This window comes from Pelodiscus sinensis, chromosome 20 (assembly GCF_052426305.1).
Source record: "Pelodiscus sinensis isolate ZL-2025 chromosome 20, ASM5242630v1, whole genome shotgun sequence".
Classification (NCBI taxonomy): Eukaryota; Metazoa; Chordata; order Testudines; family Trionychidae; genus Pelodiscus; species Pelodiscus sinensis.
Window position 1 is genome coordinate 10,765,774 of NC_143071.1, and position 17,724 is coordinate 10,783,497.

Sequence of the window (17,724 nt, forward strand, 5' to 3'; positions counted from 1 at the left end):
GAGAGATTTAGCACTAGCCATCTGGTATCTGATCCTTAGCTTTTCCTCTCATGGCCTAGATTATTTCTTCCCATCAGATTGTCTCTGCCCAAAAGCTCCAAAGCAGATGCTCCCTACAGTGTGTCAAGTATCAGAGACCGTGAAGAATGTTTTCTGCAGGGAAGATTGATCGGGCTTGTTTAACATCAGTTTCACCCCTCATTACGCTGGTCACTGGCAGCGTCAGGCCACCCTGCACAGCTGTTCCCAAGCAACGACTGGAAAAAAATATCTCCCCAGGGCAGGGGGTTACTTGGGAGAGAAGGGAGAATTAAAAGCTGCCGTGACTCCTTCACCCAGTGGTGCCCTGACCCCGAGGGAGACCCCCACAGGTACCAACGATAATCAGATGCCATAGCAACCACACCAGGGATCCTGGTGTTTTAAGTGAAAAATGAACTCCCCTTTGGGACCAGCTCAGAAACGAGCTGTGCCAAGCATGGTGTCAGGTAGTCACCCTGACAAGCGTGGCCTATTATTCGAGAGCAGGTCCCCTGTGGCTTAGCGCTAGTGCTGCTGACTGGGGAGGAGGGGGAGGGAGAGGGAGGCCAGTGATATGATGTGGCAATAGGTCAGATGGCAGCCGCCGTGCTTCCCACTGGGCTGAAGCAGCTGCAAAGGATGGAAGCTCAAACATACCGTACACAGCACCCACGTGCTCTACAGACAGCACTTCTGGGGATGGCTCAGCCGCCGCTACCCCACAGCTACCTCTGGGCTGGGACACAGCACGCACTAGGCTAGTGTTATCAGCTGGCCTTCTCAAAGAGGCCTAAAGGAGTTGGGAACTCACCTCCCAGTGAGCTGGGCGCCTTACTCTCTAGGGGGCTTGAAAAACCAACCACACACAACAGGGGAAGTGAGGTCCCACTTCTCCAGCAGCACCCCATTAGCCAGCTAGGAACCTGGCCAGGGCCTTCGGCTTAGTGACTCCACTCTTGCACCAGTCATTGGAATCTCTGTGTGCACAAATGCCCCGCCCCATGCTCTCATCCCAACATGGTGTCTCTAGCCACAGACACCCCCAGCATCATGCTGAATGACTGACTCAGAGAACAGAATTCCATCTAGCAAGCCCCCTGGCCTGCACCCTTCTGAGGACAGGAGATCTGGCGTGATCAGAACCGGACTCGTTTTCAGCCCAGTGCTTGCAGCCACGAAGCTTAACGGAGTGAGGAGCTGGAGGCAGAACATAGCCTCAACTAGGCATTTCCTGGATTTTCTTGGCCTATGTCACATCCACAGATGCATTTATTTTCTAAACATACTCTTGTGGGTTTGCAACAAGTGCCCTCTAGAAACACAGCATGACCTATGGGGAAAGCCTTCGTCTACCAGATCTCTTGAAAGGTATCTTTGGAAGCCTTTCAAATGTAACAAGCCTAAGTGATGATGATTTAAAGAAAGAAGGAGGGAGGGAGAGAGAGAGAAAGCGAAATCTGCAAGTTGTTTTGACTAGCTAGCCAGCTGGCACCGTTCCTATAGAGACAGGGACCCACAATAATATCAGTGCTAGAGAGTGAGACTAAGCACGCAGACAATTTGCATAGCAGTGTTTGGCCATGCTGCATTGAAGATTTTTAAAATTAAAAAAAAAGAAAAAACCCCCACACAAGCTTAAACATTAATATTGCGTTAGTGGTTTCTTGCATGCAGGACAAGATGTTCCAAGCAACACATTAGCAAGAAAACACGTGCACCTAAAAAGCCCACTCAGCCAACTAAACTGCAATGGAAGAAAAAGTATCCCACTGAAAATCACACTGACAACACTGAGGTAGAACCATCTGAGTGCAACTTGACTTCTGTCACCTCTGGTTTCCCAAGCGTTTCAGAGAGAGAAAGGGGAACAGAAACCTATTTTTGTAAAGAAATCTCAAGATTTTACAAATCCAGAGATGCACCCAACTGACAATAAACTTGCCTGAGCTGTTTAAGACTGGTCTCATCCTTCTAGCATTTTTCCTGGGGCTGAATTATGTTTATTACAATTTCCTAATACAAAGAGGAAGTGCCTGGAATGTTTGAACATGCAGTTTCTGCACAGGCTAAACTCCCACTGGAGTGCAAAGATGGCAAGCCACACCCCAGAAGCCTTTTGAAAGTCTCCAGATATTTCTATGGAAGTCCCATCAGGCGAACCTGCCAGCATGTCAGCCAAGCCAAAGTGGAAACGAAGCTACTGGTTCTGGCATTGTTGGTAGGGAGGAGGTGCAGGCAAGTGAAAGGGAGGAGGCAGAGAGAGAGAGAGAGAAAGAGAGAGAGAGAGAGCAGGAGTCTTAACTTAGGTCAAGGTGGAAGAATCAGAAAGACTCACTCTGGTACAGACAGGAAATGATCAGCTCATTTTTGCCTGCCACATCCTGCACTGCTCAACTCCCATTAGCCAGACTGGTTGGAAACTTGTCTCCCATGTTCTTCTCCCTTATAAATCAGAAGTGATTCACAGCCATTTGCAAAGAGGGAGCGAGCCCGTAAGAGTGCGTGAAAGTATAAAAATCACTGTCATGGGGAGAAGCAGCCATTCCTCTAGTCCAGTGTTTCCCAATGTTATTTGGCCAAGGAACCCTTTTCAGCTTGAAAAGAATTGCAAGGAACCCCTACGGTTGCCAGGGTAAAATTTGTTGAGAAAAAAAAAAAAAAAAAGACTCGGCGAGTCCCACCGCAAAAAGGCTCTGTCTCTTTAAGAGGAGGCAGGGAAGTGCCGAGTTCTTGTGGAACCCTTACTTTCACTTTGCGGAACCCCGGGGTTCCACGGAGCACCAATTGGGAAACACTGCTCTAGTCCCACCTGCCAGAGCTCCATCGGTGCACCCACGGCCAGCTCATGATGGTGGCTTCTATTCCCAGCAGGCTTTGCACTTGTGGCTAGCAGTCCCCAACAGAGCAACCCAATGCAATAGCAATGGGAAGTTAGTGGAAGGGAAGCCAGCCATGGGAAATGGAACAGCTGGTGAAAAGGGAATCTGGCAGCTGAGCTGCATGGGATAGGGAAAGGAGTGTCCAGGTGGATAGGTTTATTAACAACAATTTGTGTTGTTTGTGTGATACTGGCAGTGAAGGAGCAGTCACAGAAGCAACATTTGAGGATCTTACTGATCTCTCCATCTCTTGGGCATCTATCCACTCCCCTTGCTGATCCTAGGTCCTGGGACTAGTGGTGTGGAGGGTGCGGCAGCACTCCCTAGTTTAAATTGGTTTATTTTATATACAGGGTTTCCATTTGGGTTCAACAGCTCTCAACACCCCCACTATCAACAAAACTGTCGCAGACCCCCTGTTGATGCCTGCAGCCTTGGGCTCGCAAGAGACAAAAGGGGGGCTTATTGTTAAAGCAGAGGACTTACGCTCAGTTAGTGACCGGCTGCCCCACCTTGAGCAAGTCTTGACAGCTCTGTGCCTCAATTTCCCTTCTTTCATACTGGGATGATGACAAATCTCTCTCAAAGGTGCTATCGGGCTTAATGTTTGCAAAGCGCTCGGAGACCCTCAGATGGAGGGTACCAGGGAATCATTATAGGACTGGCCCATACAGTATCAGCGCATGAGAAACATCCCATCATTGAAGAAAACAACGACACACCACCGCCTGCCCTCCCCTCCCCCCGACACATCCTCTCTTAGAAAACACACACTGTGCAATTAATTTCCATTGACTTTTTCCAACCCGAAGTCCAAAACGACGGAGTCAAAAGGTTAATGCCGCGTGACAAGGGTCAGCAGGGAAGAGAGGAAAAAGGGAGGCTTTGTGGTCTCAGACTGTGGCTGGCTGCACCCCCTGCTCCACTTGAGAAATGTAAAGTGATGGCAGTAGCGAGAAGAAAGAGGACTGAGAGCCCTACTTAAGCCCCCAGTCTTTGTGGTTTACAATAGACCCTCCCTTGACTCATTAATCGTATGTTCCATGGACAGTGCGCTTCAAAGAACAGCAGATGATACATGCCCAGCTGTCGTCCTTGCCCCCTTCTCAAGGTAATGGGGCAGAGGCAGGTGCTCTCTTAGGGCCCTCTGCACGAGGTTAATATATTCTGCCTCCTTGTCTTCTCCTTTTCATCTCCTCTAACAGGCCCACTGACAACTATAAATGAGATTAGACTCTGGAGTATGGGACATATGCAGAGCCCCCTCTGCACGATACCAAATGTGCTCTCCTAGCTTTTAAGTTTCTTTCCCCCTTTTACAAGCCCTCTCTTGGTCGGGAGGAAGAAACATCCCCGAGCTCCTACAAATGTGCTTAATTCAATGAGCTGGATCAACAGAAAGCTTGACCCTATTTTTGGGGCTTGATTCATAACCCCTGGGCATCCGCGAGAGTCAGGCCATTTACACCACAGTCCGCACTATAAAATAGTTAGCTCCCCATGAGTGTTCCCTCATTAATATTATACCCCACAAGGTTCTTTCTGTTGACACAATGCACTTAATAGAGACAGCTGTTATGAGGAGGATCAGCCAAAAGATGTTTTGTGTTAAAGGAACAGCAACATTTTGACATATAGCCAACATTTAAAAGGAGTTAAAAGCAGTGTTAGAAAATGCTCTGCATTTCCTTGAGCTCCTTGTCAGTTTCGGCAGTTTAAGATCCGTATAAAGAAGAGGGGAAAGAAGTGATTTTACAGAGAAAACAGAAAAACTGACCATACACGAAGCACTGTCAATGCCTCAAATTAAACAATCTTGCTGTTTTTGCTAGACACAGGCAGTAAATGTATCCAGGAACAAACGAAGGGGGAAAACAACACAAACTAAAATGTGCTTTTTAAAACTCCAGAGTGTCCAAATGAGCAAACTGGAATCTCTTTTATAGCATGGGAAACATATTGTCTTAACTGCATTAAAGGCTACAGTGAGAAAGGGGTCACTGTTAAAACAAAGATAATTTACTTAAAAATAGCTCCTTGCCTCAGTTACCAACAACTTCATCCAGCGAGTCCAATTCTGCCAAGTGCTTTGCACCTTCAATCATTCAGGATCTAGGCCGATAGCTAATTGGTTTTCCCCTGTCTATGTTTGGTTTTCTGCATTGCACTCAAAGCTAGCCTCGTCACTTTCACTTTCTGGTGACCGTCCTTGTTTTCATGCCCTAGCACAAGGCAGTTGTGTTTGCATCTCCACAACCGCAAGGAAACAGCCCTTTCCAATAAAGCCACCTCTTCCTCATCAGAAGGCAAACAGCAAGGATTTCACTCCGTGCAGCTTTGAACCATGGTTCTGCAATGACCACAAAGTGGACTCAGCTGCATGTGATCCTAACACTATTGTCGTCAATTTAACTTTCCGTGGCACGGACAAGAATGACTCCTCTGGTCTTGGGTGCAGGACGTCCCCGCTATAAGTCACCATGGTATACATCCACTCCGCACTAGTCGTGGACATTTGTAAGAACTGATGCATTGTAAAACTTCGCTCTTAAGTCATGCAAAAAAGAAAAAAAAACAATTTGCACAAACGGAAAAATTTGTGCAAATTTGTGCATGGGGGAAAAATTCCCCGCTTTAAGTTGTTTCGCTGTAAGTCCAAATTTTTGGGAACTTCTCTTGGACTTCTAGTGAGGAAAGCCTGTATGTCTGCAGAGTTTTATGGATCTCCAGCTTCTCATTGGCTGCCCAACCATCTCTGGAGGTTCCCAGTAAACACTTTATCTGATACCGTCACACCCACGTAGAAATATGATGGAAGAATCCATGCCTTCGCACACAGCTGCAACAAAAATGCAGCCCAGACTCATAGGCAAATGAACCCAGGTGATGGGTTGGCAAAGGCTTTGTCTGTTTAAAGCAAACACTCTACTGTCCCTCACAGACACTGACCAAGGTATGGGTAAGGGGGAGATGGTGGTGACTTAGACATGGACACCAATCCCACAAAACAGTCCTCGGCACCTCAGATACTGGAGGCCTGAAAAAAGGCATCTGGTCTGAATTACTCCGGCTTTTGGAACTTGGTCAATGAGCTGCCAAAAAACCCACACCCTCTCCATCTCTAGGAAAAGGCCACAATTGTTGGTCTGTTGTGACAAGAAACACTGCACATTTCTATAGCCTACTTTCATCAGAGGGTTTCAAAGCACTTTACCACAGTGATTAAACTGGATTCCTCCCCATTCTCTGGAGTTTTCACTGGCTCTCCTCCCCAGCTGTTCTCTTCCTCTCTAGGAATGACTTAAGAGACCTGCATGTTTCAGCTGACAGGGATAATCGGGGGGGCACAGGAAAGTTAAATAATTTGACCAAGGCCACAGAACAAACCAGTGTCAACGCTGGGGATAGAATCCAAGGATCCTGACTTGCAGTCTTCTAATTTAACTACCAGGAAATTTTGCATCCACATGGGAACTGAATACACCCCTTTATTTCTGGGAGAGAGAGAGAATTAACAAGGGGTGTTTTTACACAAGCCAAAAGACAATGGCCACATTTGCCTTCACACTGCCTGGTGAAGCAGTCGCTCTGCCCCACCTGCTATACAATCCATCTCCATAGCTAACAAGGAATGAATCCTCTCCACCAGATGAAAAGCTAATGAGGAAAAAAGCCAAGAGACCTGAGGGAGGAAAAGACAAGCTCTCCCTTTGCTTGGAGTGAGGATCTGAAATGGAAACAAATGTGTGAAGCGCACAGTTCTGGCCTGAGCCCCATGAGAGATGGCAGATGCAGAGCTCAAGTGTGTGTGGTCGGGAGTGTTTATGAGCACAATAAATAAAAGTATCAATCCATATAAAAGTTAATCAGTGAGTTTATCACTGGATAAGGGCCCTGGCCCCACAATGAAAATGCATCACAGATGCGCTGTGGAATTGGAGCTGCGACACTGCAAATCTGTCTGTTTGCATGGCCCAGCTAAAGTCCAGGGGAGTTTTGCCGCTGGCTTCAATACGCCCAGGATTTCACCCTGCGAGTGGTATCCTAAAACCTCACTGAACAGTCCATCCGTTCTGAGCTGTTCTCCAGCCTTTCTTTACTTGACTTTTTAAAACAAACAAAAAAAATCACACACCTCTCTCTCATTTCAACCTCCAGGATTTTCAGACTAGCTGCCTAGGGTAAAAGTCACCTCTTTGTAGAGGGCTATGCAGTGATCCATGAGACAAAACTAGAGCCATTTTCCATCCCAATATACGTCTCTTATATTTAACATCATTGTGTTGGGATTAAACAGAAATGTTTGTCCAAACGTTTCTATGTTCATGTTTGGAATTTTTACAAAGGAAACCTCCCCCCCCCCCCTCCACCAATCCCCAAATGTTGTACTTTTAAACTGAAAAATGCCTTGTTTTCCCAGGGAAACCCCCAACATTTAAAAAGATCTTTTTTTTCAATATAAATAAAAAATGTGATAAAAAATTCTTAGGGGAAGGAGAGTAACCATCTTCCAACCAGATCTAATCATTACAGGTTGAACTTCTCAAATCTGGGACTCTCTGGTCCAGCAGCATCCGTGGTCCGGAAGGAAGGACCACGGATGTTGCTGGACAAGAGAGCCCCAGGGGCGCATGAATCAGCTATGAGTCCCCTGGGTGCTGGGGAGCCCCAGCTGGGCTGGCAGGGGCTGGCCCTGTGGGGCTGGGGAGTCCAGCCCTGGACAGCCTGAGGCCAGGGAGCCCCTGCTGCGGCTGAAAGGAATCCCCAGTCCTGGCCGGGAACCCCGCAGGGCCAGGAGGAATCCCTGGTCCCAGATGGGAACCCAGGCAGCAGCTGAGCCAGCGGTGGGTGAGGGAAACCCCTGGCAGAAGCGAGGTCCCTGGCAGAGAGGTCCCTGGTGGGAGTGGGGCCGGTGATGGCCAGAGCGAAGTCCCAGGCCCGGTCTGGAACCCCAGAAACAGCGGGGACAGCAGGAAGCCCCAGCTTGACTGGGGACCCTGGCAGAGAGGGGCCAGTGGCAGCTGGGGGGAATCCCAGCTCAAGGAGGCTGACCCTGGGAGCCCAGCATGGGGCCAGCAGTGAGGAGGGAGGCCCACACCCTAGGGACGCCCATAGCCCAGAGAGGAGCCTTGACCTCCCCTGGTCTGGCAAACTCCCTGGTTCGGGACCACTCAGATCCCCAGGGTGCCAGACCAGGGAGGTCCAACCTGTACTTTCTTTTATCCTCACAGTAGTTCCGTCATCCGGAGCCTAGATCACAGCCTGTGAATTCTCAAGGGCTCCCACATTTGCTCCTCTCCTCCCCAGCTGTTCTCTTCCTCTCTAGGAGTGACTTGAGAGACCCGCGTGCTTCGGCTGACAGGGAGTAAGAACTTAAAAAACAATGAATGGTCCTGCAGCACCTTAGAGACTAACAAAAAAATGTAGCTAGTATCATGAGCTTTCGTGGGCACAACCTACATCTCCAGATGAAACAGGAGTAAGGGCGTTAATGAGCCAAGTATCAGAGTGCTAAGACCACAACACTTCTGGGAAGGGAAGAGAGGTCCACCCTTTCTTTTAATGCACACAAAATCCTTGGGCACCTGTTTCACCCTCCAGGCAGACACACAGAGGGAATCAGGTTTAGCACTGCACAACAGGGCTGTATGTGTCAGTGTATGTGTGTTCCCTAGCCAGTGCAGCAGAAATCCCCGATATTGACCTCATGTTTCACACAGATTCCAGTTGGCATTCAACAAAATGCACGCCTCTCTCTTGGTGCAGTGAATTTCTGGATACAGGGAATGTGTTTCATGACAAACAGCATCTTACTGTTCATTGCTAAGCTAATGGGCTTTCTGTCTTCCTGATATAATGCTGAAAGAAGACGTCTGCTTTTTTGCTTTTGCCCGCAGGCAACAAAGGCTGTATTGATTTACTCAGGACTTGGGACTGGTTTTTCATGGGTTGCCTTCTCTTTGATAATAAAGCCTTATGGACAGGGTTTAAATTTCAGCTGCAGCCCTAATTCAAATGTGGCTAATTATGAGAGATGTTGATTTACAGTCTGTTTCCCTTGTCATTGGGGAAATGTACCATAAAAGCAACTGCCATCATGCCATTTTTTAAAAATGACACCCCAGCTGTACAGTCAAGTTCTCTGCATCCACTTGGAATTTGCCACTTCCTCTCTGAGCCCGCATAGTTACAAGCCAAAAGCCCCATCCTTCAAGGATTCAATTACTTCAGTGCAGGTTCAGGGAGCTTCCAGGATCTACTCCTGAGTAAAGCAAAAAATTGTTGAAACAGGGAAAAATCCAGAATGGTCAAAACAAATATTCAAGCTCAACTGATTCCTACTGGAATCCCTCTGAATGGGAGCAATCCACGTTAATACACAGAAGGCTAACAAATTAAAACATACTACGGAGCTTTAAATATGATTGACCATTTCAATGATCTAGTTACTACGCCTCCAATCACCAGCTGGCTACAGTGCAGCACTCTGGCAAATGCTACTCAACCTAGATTTATGGATTAATAATAGATCGTGGCTTAGCGGGTTATAAATGGACACTCGTCATGGCTAGCAGTCAGATTATTTACTGAATGATAACAGGATACCTCTGGCCGCAAGGACATCCCTCTGAGGAGACTGCACCAGAGCCTTTCGTTTTGTAGTTTATTCACATTCAGGAACAGGGTTATTGCCTCATAAAGCAGCAGCAAAATCTCATCAGAACTTTAGTGCTGCTAGAACGATGGCAGTGTAAGGGACACCCGCTCCCTGACACAAGGTGAGAGCCACACACACAAGCCGGGGGCATTAAGAGCCATAATTGACAGTTTCATGTACACAATGCTTCACTCAAGAGGCAAGTCAAGGAGGCAACTCTACAAAAATCCCAATTGTATTTACTTAGCATTTCATGGTGCTTGATGGCAGGAACGCCACAAAGCAAGCATGCTCGTTACAGCATTGGAAATTACAACCCATGCTCCAGTCTGAAAATCTGAAGCACAGATTATAATTTTAGAAGTTCTAATTAGCATCCACGTCAGTGGAGCCACATAAACTTCCACCAGCTGAGGATCTGGCTCCCATAAATTAAATAGATAAAAATTATGGATTTCACAGTGGAAAGAGAGGCATGTGATTTAAAAAAAAAAACTTTTAAAATGAAAGGAGCAGCTTCTCTGCTGGAATAAACTGAAGTAGCTCCACTGAAGTCAATTTACCAGCTAAGGATCTAGCCCAAAGAACCTAGCAGTGATCATCATGAAGGTGCTGGGTTGACAGCCTTGGAAAGTAAGGTCCTCTAGCCAGAGAGCAGGAACTGCACAATTGGTAACAATTTGAGTATAAATGTACACACACACACACACACACACGGAGGACATCACCTCTATACACACACACACAGCTCTGACCTAGAGGACAGCACCTCTATGGATGGGAATCGAGTCTCCAGGACTCATTCAAAACCTCAGCTGCATGGGGACAGGCAGCTGCAGCGGTGATGTCTATCACAGATGCCAATGCATGAGGATCTGGATCAAGGCCCAACTCAGTTACATGGGCCACAGGTTAAAGCCCGATTTTGAAAACACACACAACGCAGCACAGCACAGACGGGAAACTCTAATGCACAAAGGAAAGCGAGCAGATGTGAGAGTCTCTCTCACCAGAAGGAAGATGTGAGAGTCTCTCTCACCAGAAGGAGGGTGATAAAATATGGGAATAGTTCACATACCTGATCAAACAGAGCTTTCCAGTGCTGATAGAGAAGAGGCAATGCATAAAGAAGGGGAAAAAGGAAAAAAAAAAAAAAGATAAGAGCAATTATATTAGAATGCAAATCATTCTGGAAATATACTTTAAACAGGCAAATAACTGAACGATCTGGTGGACTGCACTTGGGATGGTGAGCTGGGAATTCCTGCTTCTCTCAGTAACTTGCGATGAGGCATTGGGCAAGTCATATCCTCTCTGTGCCTCATGTCCTTATCTGAGAAATGGGGATGAATAATATCACCAGGCAGAAGGGAGGCATTCGAAGGGTTAATGCTCCTGCCGTGTTTCAGGGGTACCAAGAGTTTGCCCACCAATCCTTGTGACCTCAACTCAGCAATTAAAAGACCCATGCAGGAGATACCGCATGCAGTCAGGTGTGTGTGTTTCGCCTTCACACGGCTCATTGTTTCTTTCAAGTGCTTTGGGACCACTAAGCAAGCCAGTCGCTGGCCACATTCTACATTTTGCACCGCCTCAGATCCAAAGCGCTCACTTCTGCATCCCCTCTCAGGCTCACATGCCATCAGAAGCGCAGAAGTCCGAGCAGCAGACAGCTCCCTAGCAGGGCTCTCAAATCGGACATAACTGTGTCTCCTTCCCAAGAGGCATGGTGAGAAGGAAGAAGTAGCCATGTGGCAATGTGAGGGTGACACAGCAACGCAGCTGGTTCCAAGATCCCTATAAAACAGGAGTGGGGAACCTTTTCTGGGCCGGGGACCACTCACTCAGAAAACATCAGTCAGGGGCCATGCACAAGTGAGAAGCAAAAAAAAAAAAAAAAAAAGTCCTCACTGACGTGGCACCCCAATTAAGAAGGAAAAAGACACTCCGCACATTTTCCTTGCACCCCAGAGCTTAGAGAGCCTCCCGCTAATAAACTTTGTGCTCCAGTTCCATGATGGGGCAGCAGCACAGTCTCCCCATTGCAGGGCACACACACCCCAGCCTCACGGGCCGGATCCAGGCAAGCCAGGGGCCTGAGGTTCCCCAACCCTGCTATAAAAGTTAGTTCCAGTCTAGTATTTGAAAGCCCACTCATACCCATCCCCCCAACCACAGTACAATGCTCCTGAGTTGCGTCTCCCTCGCTTGCTTTTGAAAGCAAGGTGAGAAAAATATTGGCACCAGATTTCACGCAGGCAAAATGCCTCTGCTGCTTTGTGTAGAGTAGTGCTCCGGTTAAAGTCTTAACTATGTTCTCTTCCAATCATTTATTGAACTTTGCCTACCTAGCGGAGAGGTCGTGGTTTACATATTAATTTGCTGAATTCCCATCAAGTGGGTTAAGCTGTAGCTGGAGTGGATATTCATTTATAAACTCTCATTTGTGCCTGTAAACCTGCCCAATGCTTTCATGTGTTAGGGTATTTTAAACCCGGGCTTTGTTTAATGTCACTCTAAGTGTTGTAATGACAACACAGTGGTGCCATTCCCTTCCAGCCAACGCGGCGGGAGCAGAACCTCCCACAGACAGCCCTCTCCCTTTTTTAAGTGATTAGCAATGTGTAAGAATCGACTGTGTGTCAGGTCTTGGTAGACAAGCCAGCGAGCTTATCTCAAGTTTCCAAGTAAAAGAAGAGCAAAGAGAGAAAAAGAAAAATCAAAGCTCAGTTCGGCCTTCGGTGTGCTCCTAACTCAACAGTTTTAATTTTCAGACAGGATTCTGCAGCCTGTGAATCCCAACCTGAAATTCATCAACTGCATGGGGGAGGGGAACTTTCACAACTTTCTGTAACATTTTATGTACTGATTGCCCACAAATGAATCTTGGCACTTCTAGATTACCAACAAAATCAGCCTCACCACAAGGCTCTCAGGTTGGTGTGCATTATCTCCGTCTTCCTGATGGGGAAACTGAGGCATAAGACATTTTAAAAGTCTGCTCCACCCCCTGCCGAAGTCAATGGAAAGATAGAATGTTTTCTATGGGAGCTGGAGTGGGCCTCATGTGACTTGCCCAAGATCACATAGCAAGTCAGTGTCAGGGTTACACCCCAGATCTCATCCAGATATGTGCTTTTCATCTCAAGACCATGTTTTCTCTTCCATTCCTAGAGTCCATGATAGCCCAGTGCTCAGCATTTTCAACATCTGCTGACTACAAACGCCACGGATCGCACATAACGCTAAATTCCAAAAAGAAATACAGATCCTCCAAGTAACAAACCCCGGTTTATTACCCCCTGGGAAAAAATCCAGTACAAAACCAGTATCTGCATGCTTCCCGAAGGCTGGGCAGAAAACATTCTGGATTTGGTCATTTTTCTCTGTGACCCTGGACAAGTCACAATTTGGACATTATAATGATACAGGGTGGTCTTTTTTATACTTGTGTGTTAATAAATGTTATTATATTTTCATTCTTACTGATGCCCCGACTGTCTTGGGAGAGGGCACTTTAAAATAAATTAATAATCATAATTAATACTACTCTGCTTCAGCTTCCTCTATATGTCTTTAGGGAGAATCTTTGCTTATCTAAGAGACATTGCAATAGTTAGACTGGCTACAATCCTGATTTTCTCATGCACCCAAAGCTCCCAGGTAAGTAATTCAGCGTATAAGGAATGAATGCTCATCTAACATGAGAATTGCAAAACTGGCCCATTAATGTTTGTAAAGCACTTTTATACAGGGAAATCCATACAACAGTTCAGCATTTACATTCAGAGATTCATATGAAGTAGATTAATGCTATAGACTACACACATTTCCCTCCCCGCTCTTTGGCAGTACATTTTTTAGCAGGCTGGCCAGCAGCCTGGCTCAATTCTGGCTTGTGACGGGTCCGGGACCTACCCTGCTGTGACTCTGCATTTAAAATGTATTAGGAGCCAGACGGGCAGGCAGCCCAGCTCAGTTCCAGCTCGCACCAGGTCTGGGAGCTCAGCCCTGTCCCAGACAGAAGCTGCTGCCACCCACTCTTTATTAGAGGCAGCAGAGTGGGGCAACAGGCAGCCAGTCCGCAATGGGAGCTGATTTTTAAACTGGCACCCCTTGCGGACCAGCTCCTGCATGGCATCATGCTCTGCTGCCTCTGATACAGAGGCAGCAGCACAGAGTGGCTGGGGGTTCCTCGGGAGTGGAGCCAAAGCACACTAGCTGCTGGCTGCACCCCCGGGAACTACAGAATAGTCGACTAATCAGTAAGAATTCATGAGGTTACTCGACTATTCAATTACCTGATATTTAACATCCCTAATATGAAAAGCATCAAATTCTGCCTTTGAAGAGCACTCGTGTCCCCCAGGTTACTGGGAGAAGGAGATGAGCAACAGGGGACAACCACCTGCCAAGAAACTGCAGACTCTAAAAAGAGCATCACAGACATGAGATTGGTAATGCAGGTGGAGGCCTAAATAACAAATGACTTTTTGCTCTACTAGGGCCTAATCCAGCACCCACTGAAGTCAATGTGAGTCCTTCCACGGATCACTATCAGCAGCGAATCAGGCTCTTACACAGCAGCTTTCATCTTAGACTCCCCATGCACCTTTGCTGACCCCCTCTCTACTTCCAAAAGAGTCAAAGCCTCAAGACCACTTGGTAAGCCAGTGCCAGGTTCCCCACTGCACAGGGCAACAGGGATCAAAGCGAATGGGCAGAATGTGGTGGTGTCTTGTCCGTCACAAATTAGGGAAGGAGGCCTGTTCAGGATGGGGGATGCCCAACAGGATGAGGTGGAAAAGAGAGTTCACAAGGGCCTAGGAGGGGTCCAATGGAGATGCAAAGGGCTTCTGGGAAATAAAAGGTATTTTTTTAACTCCATTGCTTCCCTGTACTTCTGCTTTATACTTCAGAGGATCTTCCATTGATGCAAATGAGAATTACTCAAGCACCCACAGCAAACCAGCCTCCTACATTTGACCAGTTAGTTTTTGCATCAGGAATGCAGCACAGTGTCAGAAACAGGATAATTGGAAACCTAACTATAGCACCACCAGTGGAATAATGCTGTCAGACGCTGATAGCACTGTAAATGCTTAGCTGGCTGCATACTTGCCCCAGTATGAATGCACTCATTACCATGTAGTCATGAATCTTTAGTGGTCACCTGAAGAGAGATTCAGGATCCCTAAATCTTCTGAGCAGTGGAAAGGAAACTGGGGGAAGGGGTGTCTCAGACTTAAAAACATAGAGGTGCTGGTCTTGGTCAATACCAGGTTTGCAGTTTAAGAATCTTTAGAGATTAAGGCTTACAACTCAGTTGAAATTTAAGAGGATGTGTGCACACAATGAAAGCGAAAGAATTAGAACACACACTTTGAACATGGACCATGTGGTGCTTGTTATAAAGTTCTCCTACATGTAAAGACAGGTTCCTTGATAATATTCTGAAAGCACAAACCACCTTGAAGTGGCAAAACATATATGGATGACAACTGTAGGTTGAAGTAAACCAACCATCACTTAACTCCCTTTGGATTCAGAGTGGCCACAATGCACAGTCTGAAGTAAGCATGGGACTGAAGAGAGCAATATTCCTACAGGATTTATTTTCTCTCTCTCTCTCACTCACACACACACATACACACACACAAAAATGGGGATTTTCAAAGGATCCTCTTAAGAGTTAACTATATTGCTCCTGCTGAAACTTGAGAGCTGAAGGGCCCACCCCTCTGAGCTCCCTTTGGGTTCCCAGGGACAAGGTATGTCGATTGTGAGTATTTAGGGGCAGGGCCCGTGTTCTGGCACCATAGACATATCAGGAAGTCTCCTTTAGTGGAGAAAAGATTTGACTCTAGGCAGAAAAGTCATTGGAAATGCGCTTCTCTCCTTGATTTCATGTGGTTAAGGGGATATGGAGGGCGGGGGGGGGGCTCTATTCTTGCGACTTTCCCTCCCCAGTGTCACCAAACCTCCTCCCCCCTTGAAGTTCAGTTATAAATAGCTTGATCCGATTAAGGCATTGGGGGGAAGAGGGAGTGTAGAGCAAATGAAACTTACATCCTCTGTGGCCATAGGCAAGACATCCTCCGACTCCAGCACCTCTATTTCTTCTGCCTCGGAGCTGGCAGCCACGGCCGGGGAAGAGCCGGCGTGTGTCTCCGGCCGCCTGTCTCCCATGCTGGGAACCAGCCCGGATTTTGACAGCAATTGCAACTAGCTGGTGTCTGGCAAACTTTCAAACCCGGCCCAGCGTCGGCTTCTCCATCAGGGCTCCTGCAGCCGGGGGGGATCCTGGGCGGGGGGCTCCCGGGCGCGCAGGCAGGAGCCCTCCCGCGGGCATGCCGGCTGCTGCCCGTGTGCTGCGGCTCGGGGCGGCACAGGTGAGCCCCGCCAGCGCTCTGGGGACAGACCTGCAAGCCCGCGGCCGTGCCCCGCTCTCCGCATAGGGCCCGCCGGTCATGGCAAGCCGGCGGCCGCAGCCCGGAGCCAGCACCTGCGCGCCACGCGGGGAGCCAGCAGCCGTGTGGCCCCCGAGCCTGGCTCAGCCGGGCTGCGAGCTCCTCCGCCTCCGCTTTCGGGGGGGAAGGGGGGGGGAGCGGCGCCTCCCCCGGAGCCTCGGGAGGCACAGCCCAGAATGGCAAATCAAGGCGCCGGGGGGAGGGGGCGCTGCGACAGGGACGTGGCGCGGTCTCCCAGCCAGGGGGCTCCGTCCGCGGGCAGCGCCGGGCTGCGGGGCGGGAGCCGCCGGCAAGTTCGCGGGCGGGCGGCGAAGTGCACGTGGGAGCCCAGATCCGCGCTGACAGCGCAGCGCTAGGTAGGGCCGGTGTATAGGCAGCCCCCCCCCCCGCCCCCGGCTCAGGCCCCGTCCCACAGCAACCCCCCCAGCAGCCTCCCTAGCCCCCCCACCCCCCCAAGCACGGGGATCCCCCCAGGCCCCCCACCCGGGGATCCCCCTAGGCCCCCCACCCGGGGATCCCCCCGACCCCATCGCGATCCTCCAGCCCCAAGCTCCCTCCGACCCCCTCAACAACCCGCCCCCCAGCACCGGGCTTCCCCCGGCTCCCACATCAACCCCCCCCAAGGTTACCCAGACCCCATCGCAACCCCCCCCCAGCACCGGGGACCCCCGACTCTAACGCAACCCGCCCCCCCAGCCCCACCGCAACCCCTCGGGTTCACCCCAATGCAGCCCCCCCCCCCGGCCCTCGGAGCCCAAGGCTCATCCCAGCCCCTCCGCAAGCCTCCAGCCCTCGGCTGCCTGCTGCCCTCCCCCGCCCAGGCCAGCCCGCTGCGCCCGGAGGAGGCTCTCCCAGGTGCGCCCCTGCCTGGCCGGCTTCCCGCGGGCGCCAGGCTCAGCAGCTTCCTCGCTAAGGACCGAACCCCGCCCGGGCCTGAGCGCGCTGCCTGCCCGGCCGGGAGAGCAACCCAGAGGCAGCTCGGCAGGGCCGCGTCCCGCGCTTCCAGGGGCGGTCACTGGGCTCCCCTGCTGCCGAGGGAGGAGAAGCAGAAGGGCCCAGCCTGCCCTGGGCGCAGAGCCGCGCTTGAACCCCGGCGAGGGGATCCCTGCCCCCTCCCAGATATTAAGTCTGGCACGCTGCTTCCTTCGCACCACCTAAAAGCCCCCGCTTCTGTCTGACCCTGACGGCTGTACCTGCCCCTAGCAACCAGCCCCTAGGATCCCCTCTCGAGGCCTTGCTGCCTAGGGGAGTAAGGTTGAGTCTACGGGCCACCCCTGCTCCCTTTTCTCTGCCCTGCTGAAGGCGCTTTAACATTAACCCCCTTTTCATTACTCCGGCTTTTGAGCAATGGAAGCGGGTCAAGCTGCAGCTAATGAGTTTTATTAGTTTTAACCAAGGCTCCCACCCTAGGCAGACCAGTGAATTTTGTAATTCTCCAGATCATTTTTAATCCTGCTCTGTAGGAATGCCCCCCCCCCGATCCTGCAGCTACCAGATGAAAACCTCAGCCGTCGGGAGCTTGGATTAGAAACTTCAGGAAACCCTGGACTGGAAGAGAAAGCCAGCAAGTCTGGTGTATTCCAATCAAAATACAGAATTAGCCCCTTCTCAAAGAGGGTGGTGGAATGTAGCACTACTGAGCCAGAAGAGGAGCTGCATGGTGACATGTGAAACCAAGAGTGGTCAACAGCTGATG

General features: G+C 49.4%; 1 protein-coding gene across 4 annotated transcripts in view; it reads right to left on the reverse strand.

Annotated features, from left to right (window-relative positions):
- RHBDL3 (rhomboid like 3) overlaps nt 1-16,303 on the reverse strand; it is a 161,422-nt gene extending 145,119 nt beyond the window's left edge. For 3 of the 4 annotated variants that reach the window (XR_016347529.1, XM_089771824.1, XM_006125162.4), the window contains exons 1-2: nt 15,628-16,303; nt 10,637-10,660 (exon numbers count right to left, since the gene is read on the reverse strand). Coding sequence is in view for 3 of the 4 variants with exons in the window: in XM_089771824.1 (XP_089627950.1) it covers nt 10,637-10,660; nt 15,628-15,747 (144 nt within the window). In the remaining variant the exon portion in view is untranslated. The remainder of the gene's footprint in view (nt 1-10,636; nt 10,661-15,627) is intronic. The other variant, XM_006125163.4, reaches the window with a different exon arrangement.
- Nucleotides 16,304-17,724: the final 1,421 nt, after the last annotated feature.